General features: G+C 37.5%; 2 protein-coding genes across 7 annotated transcripts in view; one reads left to right on the plus strand and one right to left on the minus strand.

Moving 5' to 3' along the window:
- Positions 1-14,560, plus strand: part of LOC306874493 (uncharacterized protein) — a 419,619-nt gene that overhangs the window by 64,462 nt on the left and 340,597 nt on the right. The window lies entirely within an intron of this gene.
- Positions 1-14,560, minus strand: part of LOC306874476 (NACHT, LRR and PYD domains-containing protein 12-like) — a 317,288-nt gene that overhangs the window by 4,156 nt on the left and 298,572 nt on the right. For 4 of the 6 annotated variants that reach the window (XM_079424560.1, XM_079424557.1, XM_079424556.1 and 1 more), the window contains 3 exons: positions 2,609-2,782; positions 1,503-1,673; positions 561-734 (listed from right to left, as the gene is read on the minus strand). The exons of the other annotated variants lie outside the window; for them this stretch is intronic. In XM_079424560.1, coding sequence (XP_079280686.1) covers positions 561-734; positions 1,503-1,673; positions 2,609-2,782 — 519 coding nt within the window. The remainder of the gene's footprint in view (positions 1-560; positions 735-1,502; positions 1,674-2,608; positions 2,783-14,560) is intronic. 6 annotated transcript variants of the gene reach the window in all.

Raw genomic sequence — 14,560 nt, forward strand, 5'->3', positions numbered from 1 at the left:
ACGTTATTTGAAGCCCAGTTAACTTTCAAAAGGTCTATTTTGATCGCTCCCATAAACATCAGTTTAAAGCTGAACTATTAACTTATGAATGACTGTAATACAGAAATAATACATAAACATCAGTGTTTATATCTGAACTATTAACTTATGAATGACTGCAATACAGAAATAATACATAAACAGTGTTTATATCAATGCGATCACGTCGACTCCAGAGGTGTCAAATATATTTTAAGAGTACTCTATCATCAATACACATTTATTTTATTTTTTTTGCAATGGTCATTCTTTATTGTACAGTATGTCTGAGTGAATGCAAAAATAAATAAAAACACAAAAGTATGGCAGGATTTAATTTGGTCCATTAACAGTTAATTGGATTGCTGTCGTTTGTTATTCCTGTGATCTCTGGTGATTGACAGATTTTTTTTGAATTCACCATGAAATTAAACTTGACAGATATTATTTTTTTATGGAATATTGCAGTGTTTAAATGATTTATCTGTGCACATAATGTATTTCTAATTTATTCTAATCCTGTAGAGTATAATGATACTAACATTAGTTTCTGCAGCTTGAATTGTGGGTTCATCAGTAGATCACTGAGGTTTTTCACTCCAGAGTCTCCTAGTTTATTCTCGCTCAGGTTCAGTTCTCTCAGGTGTGATGGGTTTGATTTCAGAGCTGAAGTCACAGCAGAACATCCTTCATCTGTCATTTTACAGCCACTTAATCTACATTGAGAGACAGAGAGAAGAGAGAAGAAAACTATTTAATAAAGTCACAATGTCTGATAAAACAAAAAACAGAGGAAGTGTGCCCAAATACCTTTGGATAATTTTCCACAATTTGGTCTTCAAAACAGAAAAACAAACAGGGATGGGCAGTATTTCAAATACATGCATTTAAATACTATTTTGTATTTAAATACCTTTGAAAAAAAATATTTTGTATTTAAATACATTTAATCTTAGTATTTTTGTATTTTCAAAATACATAAACTACGTTTTTCCAATCAACCTCTTTATTAGACTGCTGCTGGATTTGTTAGATGAATATTGTCACACAATTGACTCCATAGGGCTGGACCAAGTAAACATTCATCAGTCACAGCAGAAGATAGAGACTAAATTTAACTGAAGTCTATTCAAAAGTTGTATAAATCTATTCTAAGAAGGTTGGAAGCTGTATTAAAGGCAAATGATGGTAAACACAATAAAATACTGGCTATTTCTAATGTGGTCACATTATTTTCTCCAACCCCTGAGCTCTTAAAGGGATAGTTCACCCAAAAATGAAAATTACCCCATGATTTGCTCACCCTCAAGACATCCTCGATGTATATGAATTTCTTCTTTCAGACAAATATAATTAGAGTTATATTAAAAAATATCCTGGCTCTTCCAAGCTTTATAGCGTGGGGTCGGACTCAAATGAGAATTAAAACAGACTACTGTAACATTACTAGTCATGTGACACATGAAATGATGTAAGATACTCACTTCAGTGTGTTGAGTTTACAGTGTTTATCCTGCAGTAGAGCAGCGATCTGATTCACTCGTATGTCTCCTAGTTCATGTTTACTCAGATTCAGCTCTCTCAGGAGTAACGGGTTTTTACCCATAATTGCAGTCACATATTGACAGGCTTTATCTGCAGCAGGACCCAAAAACCTGCAGAAGAGAAGATGAAGCAGGATTCAATTCAATGTGCATCGCATCACAAAACATTTAAAGATGATCAAACATTGTTTGTAACGAAAAGCTCTAGTTCAAGTTTAAACAGTTAAGAAAGACAAAAGACAAAAGTTAATTCTTTAAAAGAAACTCAGGGGCAAAAGCTCACTAGATCATGATTCTCAAAATTCTCAAAAATATGTCTGGCTTTAAGCAGGAGATGAGGAAAGTTAGCAAAGGGATAACTATCTTGTGACAGCTAAGCATTCATAGCAATATATTTAGTTGATCTTTTGATGCTGGCTCTTCCTATTATCATGTAGTAGAATTCACCAAACACTGGATTGCTGATCCACTAACAGGAACATGATCTGGGTTTAGATCATCTCTGGATAGTTTTATTAACTGATGTCTGTGTTGATGCAACAGTAATTCTGCTCATTATGAGAGAACTGCAGGTTCAGACGTGTGTGTGTGTGAGTGAGTGTGTGTGTGTGTGTGTGCGCGCTGAATTATCCTGACACACATCACATGTTTGTGGCCTGTTATAGATCTGCTGTAGTAGATCTACAGTGTTGTAAATCTGAGCTTGATGAAAATTAATGTACAGTGCATTCAGTAACATTTAAACAATCAGGATAATAAATCACACTGAATATTTTTTTCATAAGAAATGTCCACAATAACACAATCATAAATGATAATTGAGGCACCAAAATACTGAATATCAGCACATCTAGTGACACAAAATATCTGATTAACCTGTAACTTTTAACACAACTAAACTGTGGTGATATTTATCACCAAAACAACAGCAGCTGCAGCATCTGTATCTTATTGAATTAGTGAAATATAATATAATAATATTTATGTATAAATATAAATAATTGACATGCATATGATTTATTTTGTATTATTTCATCACGTCTCACCTCAGTGTCTTCAGTTGACAGTTTGGATCCTGTAGTAAATGACTGAGCTGCTTCAATCCTGATTGTCCAGGATCATTTCCTGTGAGATCCAGCTCTATCAGGTGTGAAGGGTTTGATCTCAGAGCTGAAGCCAGAGCTTTATAACCTTCTTCAGTGATACTGCAGTCTGAAAGTCTATAAAAAAATATGTTATTCTTCCTTATAACACAGCTTGTCACACAAGAGAGAGAGAGAGAGAAAGAGAGAGAGAGAGCGAAAGAGCGAGAGAGACATTTGACATTTATATCTCTTTATTTATACAAAAAATATATATATAACTTTTTACATGTTTCTCACAATTTCCAAAATACTCATCTCATATCACATTCAAAACTACATAACATTTAACTTTCCACCAAAATTAAAAATTAAGAATTAAGTTTTCCTCATGATCCATAGTACACAGCACATCATTTAAACCCCATGTTTCCTTAAAACAAACCAGATTTTTTGTCAGTTTAAAAAAACACAAATTCTGCTCTAATCCTTGAAGTCACAAAAGCTCTTAATATTCTCTCTGGGTCTACTAAAGCTTCTTCATTTACCATTTTTTTTCGTGTTACCCATATTGCCATTTTGGTTTCCGCTATTAGAAAGTTAATTATACCAATTCTTTTGTGTAGCAGTTTCTTAGCGGTATCAGTCCAGCACCTATTCGAGTACAGCAACTTTTGTGTTGCCTGCAGCCTGAAGGTATTAATTCTGCTTTTAATGTCAATTAGTCCTTGTCCACCTTCATTTACTGGTAAGAAAAGAACAGCAGCTTTAGTCCAGTGTTGTCCAGTCCAAAAAAAATTGACTAATCTTCTTTGTAATTCATGGACAATATCATCTGGAGGGTCCAAGACATTCATTTTGTGCCACAGTGCTGAAGCTGCTAAATTATTTGTGACCAAAACTCTTCCCCTATAGGATAACTGTGGTAGCACCCATGACCACTTAGACAACCAGCTACACATCTTCTCCACAATTCCTTCCCAATTTTTAATCTTAAAAGTTTCAGTCCCTAAATAAACCCCTAAACATTTCAACCCCTCTTGACTCCACTTAACACCACCTGGAAGCTCTGGTGGATTTTCATTTACCTTCAGACCACAATAAAAACCTTCACACTTTTCCCAATTCACTCTGGCAGTTGATGCATTTTCATAAATTTTCAGCGTTTCTTTTAAAACTGATACATCTCTCTCATCCTTAAGAAAAATTGTGACATCATCAGCATATGCAACAAACTTAATAGGTTTCTCAACAAAAACCCCTTGTAATGTTTTCTTTAACCTACACAGTAAGGGTTCAATGGCCAATGAATACAACATCCCTGATAACGGGCATCCTTGTCTAATTCCTCTCAACACTGGAATAGGCCGACTGAGCCCATCCCCCACTTTCAACATTGCAGATGCATCATTATACAACATTTTTATCCATGAGATGAAATTCTGACCAACCCCAAAAGCTTGAAGTGTTTTAAACAAGTAAAAATGACTAACTCTGTCAAAAGCTTTTTCTTGATCAATTGCAAAAATACCTAAATTTTCACCATTCAAACTTGCAATGTCTATCATGTCTCTTACAAGAAACAGATTGTCCATTATTGTTCTATTGGGGATACAATACGTTTGATATTCATTGACCATACATTCTAAAAAGGGTTTTAATCTATTAGAAAGGCACTTTGCCAAAATTTTATAGTCCGTACATAAAACAGCCACAGGTCTCCAATTTTTCAACAAACCAAGATCACCTTTCTTCGGTAATAAGGATAAAACTGCCCTTTTACAACTAGTAGGCAATTCATGTTGTTGATAACAATAATTAAAAACTTCATATAAATCATCCTTCAGAAGGTTCCAAAACTGTTTATAAAACTCCGCCGGAAGTCCATCTATACCCGGTGCTTTTCCAGTTGAAAGTTTTTGAACAGCTTCAGACAGTTCTTTTAACTGGAGTCCAGAGTCCAGCTGTTTACTCTGTTCGTCAGAGAGTTTCAGTAAGTCTTTATGCAACTCCTCAATGCAATCAACGTCACATTGTCCTTCTCCAAATAAGTCCATATAAAATTCTGAAGCAATTTTTCTCATTTCTTTAAGATCTGAAATCACATTCCCATTTACATCTTTCAAATACAACATCGTTTTTTTCTCTTTTACTTTCTGCTCCAAATTAAAAAAGAAGGAACTTGGTGCATCCATTTCTCTCAAAAATGCAAAGCGAGCTCTAATTAAAGCTCCCGTTGCTTTTTCATGAAATAACGAGGCTAAATCTTTTTTTTTTTTTTCAACCTCCCAACAGTCACATTATCTCCAACACTTAACTCTCCTTCGATCTGTTGTATCTCTCTTTCTAATTCAAAAACAGTTTTTTTAATTCTACCATTTGTATTATATATATAATTTTGACAAAATATTCTAATTTGTGCTTTTCCTATATCCCACCACTGAACAATATCATCATAATTATTTTTTTGTTTTTTCCACTCAATCCAAAATATATAAAATATTTCACAAAAAAGCACATCTTGTAACAATTTCACATTGAAGTGCCAATGATAACTATGACTTTGTGACTTCCTTACATTTATTTCAATTATACATAAATGATGATCAGAGAACCCATTTGGACAAATTGTAGATTTTAAAATTCTATTACTTTTATCCTTATTAATATAAATTCTGTCTAGCCTAGCAGTACTAATATGATCATGGGAACACTTTACCCATGTATACTGTTTAACTGTAGGGTGTTGTAGTCTCCATACATCAATTAAACTAGAATTACTAATAATATTATATAAACATTTAGCAGAAGAGGGATGAGGTTCTTCTCCATTTCTATCTAAAGTAAAATCTACCGTACAGTTCCAGTCACCTCCCAAAATCAACCATACATTTTCATCACAGTTTTGTTTTAAAAACTCATGTAACTTTTTAAAAACTTGTATCCTCTCTGCACTAGGGGTGGACGGTACACCGGTGTCATAGTCATCACCGGTGTGACATTGCGCCACGACATGGATTTTCTAATACCGTCAATACCGTAATAAATCAATTATGTTCCTTGAACGGCTGCATTTACATCAATAATATCTAATTCTAAATAATAAGGCATTAAATTTTCTTCAAACGTTCAGTTGTGGTCTGAATACCTGTCCTTATACTATATATCTTGTTGTAAATAAAAAAGTAAAACACATTCGTATCAGCCTTGCACGTGGTAGGTAAAAGCGGAGTGGCCATTAAACGACTGGTGAAACATCGTGAAGAAAGGTCGGGCCTGTAGACTATATACTATTTGAAAAGAGATGAGTGAAGTGTCAGAACCAGACGGAGAGACCGAGGCCGCTGTAGAGGTAACTCTCGTTCCAAAAAGAGGAGGAACCTCCGTTATTTGGAACTGGTTCTGTTTTAAATCATCCGACACGGAGCAAACTTCAGTAATATGCAAGGTTTGCCGCCGTGTTGTGACAGCAAGAGGTGGAAACACAAGCAACCTGTTTCATCATTTAAAAAACACGCACGCCCGTGAATATGAAGAGGCAACCCGGGCCAAAACGAGCGGAAGTGGGACCAGCAGCACCAGCGGAGCGCATCCCAAGACTACACAGCTTTCACTGAAGGCATCGTTTACTGCTGCTACACCTTACGACAAGAGTAGTAAGAAATGGAAAGATATTACCAGGGCAATTGCGCTATATATCGCAAAGGACATGGTGCCCATTCAAACCATAGAGAGAGGTGGCTTCAAACATGTGGTTCACACTCTGGACTCAAGATACGAGCTGCCTGGTCGGAAATTTTTTAGCCAGAAGTGTCTGCCAGAGCTGTACACGGAGGTACGGGACAGAGTCATGAACGAAATTCGCCACCTTGAAGCCTACTCGGCCACTACTGATTTATGGTCCAGCCGAACTACTGAGCCATACATTAGCCTCACCATCCACTTCATTGACGATGACTGGAAGTTGCGCAGCAGATGCCTACAGACCGCCTTCTTCCCCGAAGACCACACCGGAGCAATAATTGCGTTAGGACTGAAGGATGCACTTTCCGTTTGGGGCTTTGATGAAGCGCGTTTGGTGTGCATGACGACTGACAGCGGTGCAAACATGGTGCGCGCTCTGGAAATCAATAAATGGACGAGACTCGCATGTTTTGGACACAGACTGCACAACGCTATTGGTAAGTTACACTTTCTAAACCTAACATTTTATATTCAGAAAATTTGTCAAGTCCTTTTCTGTTTGTATTAAAAAAAGAAAACAAAAACAAATTTAAGGCCACCACATTAGTATTGTATTTTTCATTGTTAGTATTGTTTAGCCGTGATTCCTCTGGGGACCGGATCAGAAAGTAAAAAAAAAACATAAATATAAAATTCAATTATCATCAGATTATATGAAAAATATTATTAAAAATATGTACAATATAAATGTATTTAAAATGAAAAAGCTGTACTATTTGTGCAGGAATGTGCAAAATATTGACCAACATACATACAACATGGCCTATTAGATTTGTAATAGCCTAATGTTCAGTGTGTCCATACAATAAATACTTATGCTGCTCTACAGTTAATAGTTTATTAAGTTTTTCAACTATGATAACCTACTTTTCCCACTTATGCTAATATTTGTATCCGTTCTTTTTACTTCCCAGAGAGGAGTGTCCAACATGATGCTCGAGTTGCACGGGCCACAGGTATGTGCAAAAAAGTGGTCAGCACATTCTCCTACAGCTGGAAAAAGAAGAATGCCCTGACCAGTGCACAGAGAGAGCTGAACCTGCCCCCCCACAAGCTGATCACAGAATCCCCAACAAGGTGGGGGTCCCGTGTCAAAATTATGGAAAGAGTGTTGGAGCAGGAGAAGGCCATCACTCAAGTCCTGGCGGCAGACCAAAAGTCACGCTACCTTCTACCCACCTGGCAAGACATTGATGTGTTGGAGGCCATAACCAAAGCACTGAAGCCTCTGCAAGATTTTACAGATGGAGTATGTTAGTGTCTCCTATGTTAAGCCAGTCCTCCATCTACTCAATACAAACATTTTGAAGCCAGAAGAAGACAAAGCAGGACTGTGCGAGGACATCAAGAAGAGGGTCTTGGATTATTTGAATGAAAAATACAAAGATCCTGCCACTGATGAGCTGCTCACCATGGCAACATTCCTGGACCCACGGTTCAAGACCACCTACATGTCACCTGAAAAGTTGGAGGAAGTGAGGAGCAGAGTAGCTACAGAAACCAAAGCACTGGAGAAGAAGACAGCCACAGATGCCTCTTCCACAGAGGACCAAAGCGAGAGGGAAACTAGCACTGCTCCTGTACAACTGAAAAAGCCCAAACACAGCCTGGGCAGTTTCTTCAAAAAGTGTAGCAGTGCACCACCAAAGCAGCAGGGCATTGACATGGAGCTAGATGGCTACCTGCTGATGGTGACGGCTGATGGGGGTCTCTATTTATTTATGTTTGTTGTTATCGACTTCTTCTTTATCTATCTCATCTCATCCTGAACATCAGTTTATAAATTCATTATAAATACTCAATTCTCAACTTTACCTAACTTCACCAGATGGGTCATAAAAAGATTCAATAGGGCACGCATCCTTTGACCAGTCAGTGAACTCCTGCCTAAACCTTCGACAGAGTTCACACTCGCAGGTGCGTGTCATAAAATAGATGCGATGGAGATGCTTTGATCACTGAACATCTTAGGAAGATGATCTGTTTTGATCAATTAACTTTTTACCTAACGTTCTAACAACGTTAACGATGCCAGGTCCCCTCAAAAACTCATTAGATTGCAAATGAGTCGTATCCCCAGAAACATCTTTAGATGTTTTATAAGGGACCACTTGATCTGATACGGACGGTTCAGCAATCATACGGACAGACGCACAGCGGCCGTTCTTGTTTCACACCGTTGCGTGAGACAAAATATTTACATTTCGTAAGATGTTGTAAAAAGTTTAGGCGTCTAATTATGGCCGAAAAGACCCCCCCCCCCTCCCCTTTATTCCAGTTTGTACACGCATGTGTATATATGTTTTAACTGTTATACCACACTAGTTTTAAGATTGACAAAATAGGAGTAAATAAAGGAAAAGGTGAATTAAGTGCAAAAAACTAAACTAAAATAAACCAATTTTCCTGAGGGTTAGATGTGAATGTTTAGAAGAAAACCTGCGTAACCTAATTTTTAAAGCGATAAAATCTGGGTTATACAGCACGTCAGAACTCTTAAGCTTGACAAAAATCAAAGGGTAAATAAAGGACTTAAGTGTGAATAACTAAACTAAACTAAAATTAGACAAAAATAACTTTTTTTTTTCAACAGACAACAAATATTTACTTTTCCTGAGTTTCCTAGTTTATTCCCACTCAATAATGTTATTATTAAAGCATGTCAAACACTCACATCAGTGTGTTGAGTGTACAGTGTTTATCCTGCAGTAGAGCAGCGATCTGATTCACTCCTGTGTCTCCTAGTTCATGTTCACTCAGATTCAGCTCTCTCAGGAGTAACGGGTTTTTACCCACAATTCCAGTCACATACTGACTTTCTGCTAAAACATGTTTAAGACTATCAAACATTATTATTTTAAATATCACTCACCTCAGTGTCTTCAGTTGACAGTTTGGATCCTGTAGCAAATGACTGAGCTGCTTCACTCCTGGTTGTCCAGGATCATTTCCTGTGAGATCCAGCTCTATCAGGTGTGAAGGGTTTGATCTCAGAGCTGAAGCCAGAGCTTTATAACCTTTTTCAGTGATACTGCAGTTTGAGAGCCTACAAACAATAAAACAAGAAGAAACAAAAATTAAAACCGTTTTGAGTAGGTCGTGGGGTGAACAGTCAAAGAAACAACAGCAACAACAAAAATCGTACTTCTGAATGTTTTTCTGATGCAAGACTTATTTTGATCAGATTCAGTATCTGCGGTCAGATGAGATGTTGTCAGGCTTGATGTCAGTGTCATTATTCTATTGTTATTTTCGTAACTTAAGAAATTAAAAGTCTCTCACCTCAGAAAAAGAGCTATCCTGTCCTGTCACACATTATACTGTTTGCACGCTTCAAGTGTTCACGCAAATGCAGCGGAGTACAGTATATCACGATTAATCACGATTTAAAAACTTTTACAATGCAATAATTTCACATTCAATCTTCAAATTAATGTAGAAACAACAAAGACAGTATATTTTTATATTTGTATAACGGCATCTTTTTTATGACTGAAGGCCAGTATCACTGATACCAATACTGCTGATTGTTTTTTATGAAGGTAAAACAGTAGCAAAGCTCGAGATATTGTTGATCTGAAGGTGAGAACTTGTCATATTAATATTTATAAATTTACACTCACAGCTCTGATGTGAAAAGCTGAATCTTTTGATTTGCACACACGGACAATGATCAAACACCCATGTTTTGAAGTCGAAGTGGCAAATTAATAGCTACAAATGTTTAGAATGACATTCACATGAAGAAAATGACACAAATGTGTACGACATATTTACTTTTGCACTTTACTTCAGTTTCACTGTACAACATCAAGTCAGCACTTACAACCTCTCAGATCTGGCAGTACAACTTAAAATCCTGGCGCTTTGACTTTTGTTACTCCTTTTGCGGTATTCCTGTTGCAAAACTCACTTGTGAATGCAGACATGAGAGAGCAGAGCCGGGGGCGGGGCTGGGGTGCAAATGAAGACATTTTATTGGTCGATTTCTGACCAATGAACAACGCCAGCAATCGCAATTTGCCGTGTAGAAAGAAATATGTTTTTTTATGCATATGTATCAGTTATGCAAACTATTTTCACTGAATATCCTTAGCTTTTACAGGATTGTAAGACACTGCATTCATCTTGTCATTCAGGTATTATCTGGTAGACAATAATGCAACATCTTTCATATGTATATCCTACTGAATATTGCTGAGTAATATCGCTGTAACTCTGTTGCTTGTATTATATACACATATATATATATATATATATATATAAAATTTAAACTTCTTTATTGGGTTAAATTCATTATTTGCTTGTCAGTAATGAACCTTTTTAAATGCAATATAAAAAAAATCTAACTTATTAAAATTGAGTGTTTGATAATGTCTAAATGTACATTAAAAAGCAAAACCTAAAATTAAGTAGTTATAACCAGCAATACTGTTTTGAGCAACTAGTAGAGCTAAATACTAGTATTAAGTAAATACTAGTAAATACTAAATATTTATTAAAGAACATAAGGGCATCTAGTGGTTAAACCATGGCATTACATATGAATATTATCTTTCTGGCCACCAAATGCCTCTAATTTGCCTCTGTGCACTGGAATTTAAAAACATTTTCTATATTTTAACCCTAAATACTACACTGATTGTAATATAAATAATAAGCATAATAGAAAATGTTATATTTTAAATGGTCATTCATGGATCATAATTATTGTCCATTTTACTTACTTTACTTTACTTACTTTACTTTTGTCATTTAGCAGACGCTTTTGTCCAAAGCGACTTACAAATAAGAAAAAGTAACTAAAACTAAAAAGTTACAACTCTATAAATACTAAATACCCACATATTTAAGAAAATAAAGAAATTAAATAAAATTGACACATGCATATAACAACATTTCAATAATAAACATATTTATTTATTTATTTATTTAGTCATTTAGCAGACGCTTTTATCCAAAGCGACTTACAAATGAGGACATAAGCAGCAATCAAAACCAACAAAAGAGCAACAACGTGCAAGTGCTATTACAAGTCTTGGTTAGCCTAACGCAGTACAGATAATTATTATTATTATTGTTATTTTTAATAAAAAGACATAGATAAAATACAATTAGAATAGATAGTGCTAGAGTTAGAGGGTCAAGTAAAGATGAAACAGATGAGTTTTTAGCCGTTTCTTGAAGATGGGTAAGGATTCGGCTGCTCGGATCGAGTTGGGCAGGTCATTCCACCAGATGGGAACAGTTAATGAAAAAGTCCTTGAAAGTGTTTTTCTGTGTCTTTGGGATGGTACAATAATTCGTTGTTCACTTGAAGAACGCAAGCTTCTAGAGGGCACATAAGTCTGAAGTAAAGAATTTAGGTAAAGGGGTGCAGAGCCAGTGGTGGTTCTGTAGGCAAACATTAATGCCTTGAATTTAATGCGAGCAGCTATTGGTAGCCAGTGCAAATTGATGAACAGAGGCGTGACGTGCGTTCTTTTCGGCTCATTAAAGATTAATCTTGCAGCGGCATTTTGGATTAATTGTAGAGGTTTAATAGAATTGGTTGGAAGACCTGCCAAGAGAGCATTGCAATAGTCAAGTCTGGACAGAACAAGAGCCTGAACAAGGAGTTGTGTTGCATGTTCCGAGAGAAAGGGCCTGATCTTCTTAATATTATATAATGCAAATCTGCAGGACCGGGCAGTTTTAACAATGTGGTCTGAGAAATTCAGCTTATCATCAATCACAACTCCAAGGTTTCTGGCTGTTTTTGAAGGAGTTATGGTAGATGAGCCTAACTGGAAGCTGAGATTGTGATGAAGCGATGGGTTAGCTGAAATTACAAGCAGTTCTGTCTTAGCTAGGTTAAGTTGAAGGTGATGGTCCATCATCCAGCAAGAAATGTCTGTTAGACACGCAGAGATGCGAGTAGCTATCGTCGGATCATCAGGATGGAATGAGAGGTAGAGTTGAGTGTCATCAGCATAGCAGTGATATGAAAAGCCATGTTTCTGAATGACAGAACCTAGTGATGCCATGTAGACAGAGAAGAGAAGTGGTCCAAGAACTGAGCCCTGAGGCACCCCAGTAGCTAGATGTTGCGACTTGGATACCTCACCTCTCCAAGATACTTTGAAGGACCTATCAGAGAGGTAAGACTCAAACCACTGGAGTGCGGTTCCTGAGAAGCCCTTTCTCAATAGGGATGACAAGAGGATCTGATGGTTGACTGTATCAAAAGCAGCAGACAAATCTAGCAAGATGAGTAATGAAGATTTGTCAGCCGCTCTTGCAAGTCTTAGGGCTTCAACAACAGAAAGCAAGGCAGTTTCGGTCAAATGTCCACTTCTGAAGCCAGATTGGTTACTGTCCAGGAGGTTGTTCTGTGTGAGAAAGACAGAGACTTGGTTGAACACAACTCGTTCAAGTGTTTTTGCAATGAAAGGAAGAAGGGAAACCGGTCTATAGTTCCCAAAAAGAGTTGGGTTAAGAGTGGGTTTTTTAAGAAGTGGAGTTATACGAGCCTGTTTAAATGCAGAGGGGAAAATTCCAGTGTGAAGGGATGTGTTAACGATGTGAGTGAGTGCAGGTACGACTGCAGGTGAAATGGCTTGAAGGAGATGAGATGGAATAGGATCAAGCGGACAGGTAGTAGGATGACTGGAAAGGATGAGTTTAGAGACTTCTGCCTCAGAGAGTGGAGAGAAGGATGTGAACGAGTGTATGTTTGCTGGTAAGATATGCTTGATAGATTGTGGTGTGGAAAATTGTGCAGTGAGGTTTGTAATTTTATTAATGAAGAATGTGGCAAAGTCATCAGCTGTTAGAGATGATGAAGGAGGGGGAGGAGGAGGACAAAGGAGGGAGGAAAATGTTTTAAATAGCATGCGAGAGTTAGGTGAGTTGTTAATTTTGTCATGATAGTATGTCCTTTTAGCAGTGGAAACATTAGCAGAGAAGTCAGAGAGGAGTGATCGATATAAATTAAGGTCAGTAGGATTTTGTGATTTGCGCCATACCCTTTCTGCAGCCCTGAGTTTAGAACGATGTTTTTGGAGAACATCAGATAGCCAAGGGGCAGAAGGGGTACTACGGGCTGGCTTGGATGAAAAGGGGCAGAAAGTATCTAAACAAGACGTCAGAGTGGAACAGAAAGTATCAGTAGCACTGTTAGCATCAAGAGAGGATAACTGTTTAGGGGGAGGAAGCGAAGATGAAACCATAGCAGATAGCAGGGAGGGTGAGATTGAACGCAAGTTACGTCGAAAATTGACATGTGGAGGGATATGTGATGTGTCAGGAATCATGTTGAGGTTAAGAGTAAGGAGGATGTGATCTGAGGTGTGCAGTGGAGTAACCAGCACATGATCAGTGGAGCAGTGCCGTGTGTAAATAAGGTCCAGCTGGTTCCCTGATTTGTGAGTAGCCGTAGTTAGCACTCTCTTGAGATCAAAAGACGCAAGCAGAGTGTGGAAGTCTGCAGCCTGAGGTTTATCTAGGTGGATGTTGAAGTCTCCAAGTAAGACAAAGGGAGTACCATCCTGAGGAAAGGTTGAGAGCAATAAATCTAATTCTTCCACAAAATTACCTAGTGATCCTGGAGGACGATAAACAACTACAAAATGGATTTTTAGAGGGTAGGTAATAGTAACCGAATGCGATTCAAAAGAGTTGTTGATACTCAGAGATGGTAAAGGAGTAAATGTCCAATTATTAGAGATGAGCAGACCAGTACCTCCACCTCTTCCAGTCAAACGGGGGGTGTGGGAAAAGGAGAAATTATTGGAGAGTGCTGCAGGTGTAACATTGTCCTCTGGTTTGATCCAGGTCTCTGTCAGGGCCATGAGGTTTAACGTTGAATGACTAGTAATGGAAGTAATGAAATCAGCTTTGTTGACAGCAGACTGACAATTCCAGAGACCAATAGAAAAAGAAAATAATGTATTAGCAGACATAGGCAAAGTGCGCAGGTTGATAGGATTGCGCCGTCTACAGTGTGTGATGCGTGGTTTGCGAGTGGTAGTGATGGTAGTGATCTGGAAACACATAGTAAGAATAGGCTATATAAACTGAAACAGAAATGAAACAAGTAGTAGGAATGATGATAATTAAAAATCGATACTTATGTCCTCTTCCGATGTCCCTGCTCGGTGGAGTCGCACGGTAGAGTCGATGGTCTTTACA

Source organism: Barbus barbus (genome assembly GCF_936440315.1).
Source record: "Barbus barbus genome assembly, chromosome: 9".
Classification (NCBI taxonomy): Eukaryota; Metazoa; Chordata; class Actinopteri; order Cypriniformes; family Cyprinidae; genus Barbus; species Barbus barbus.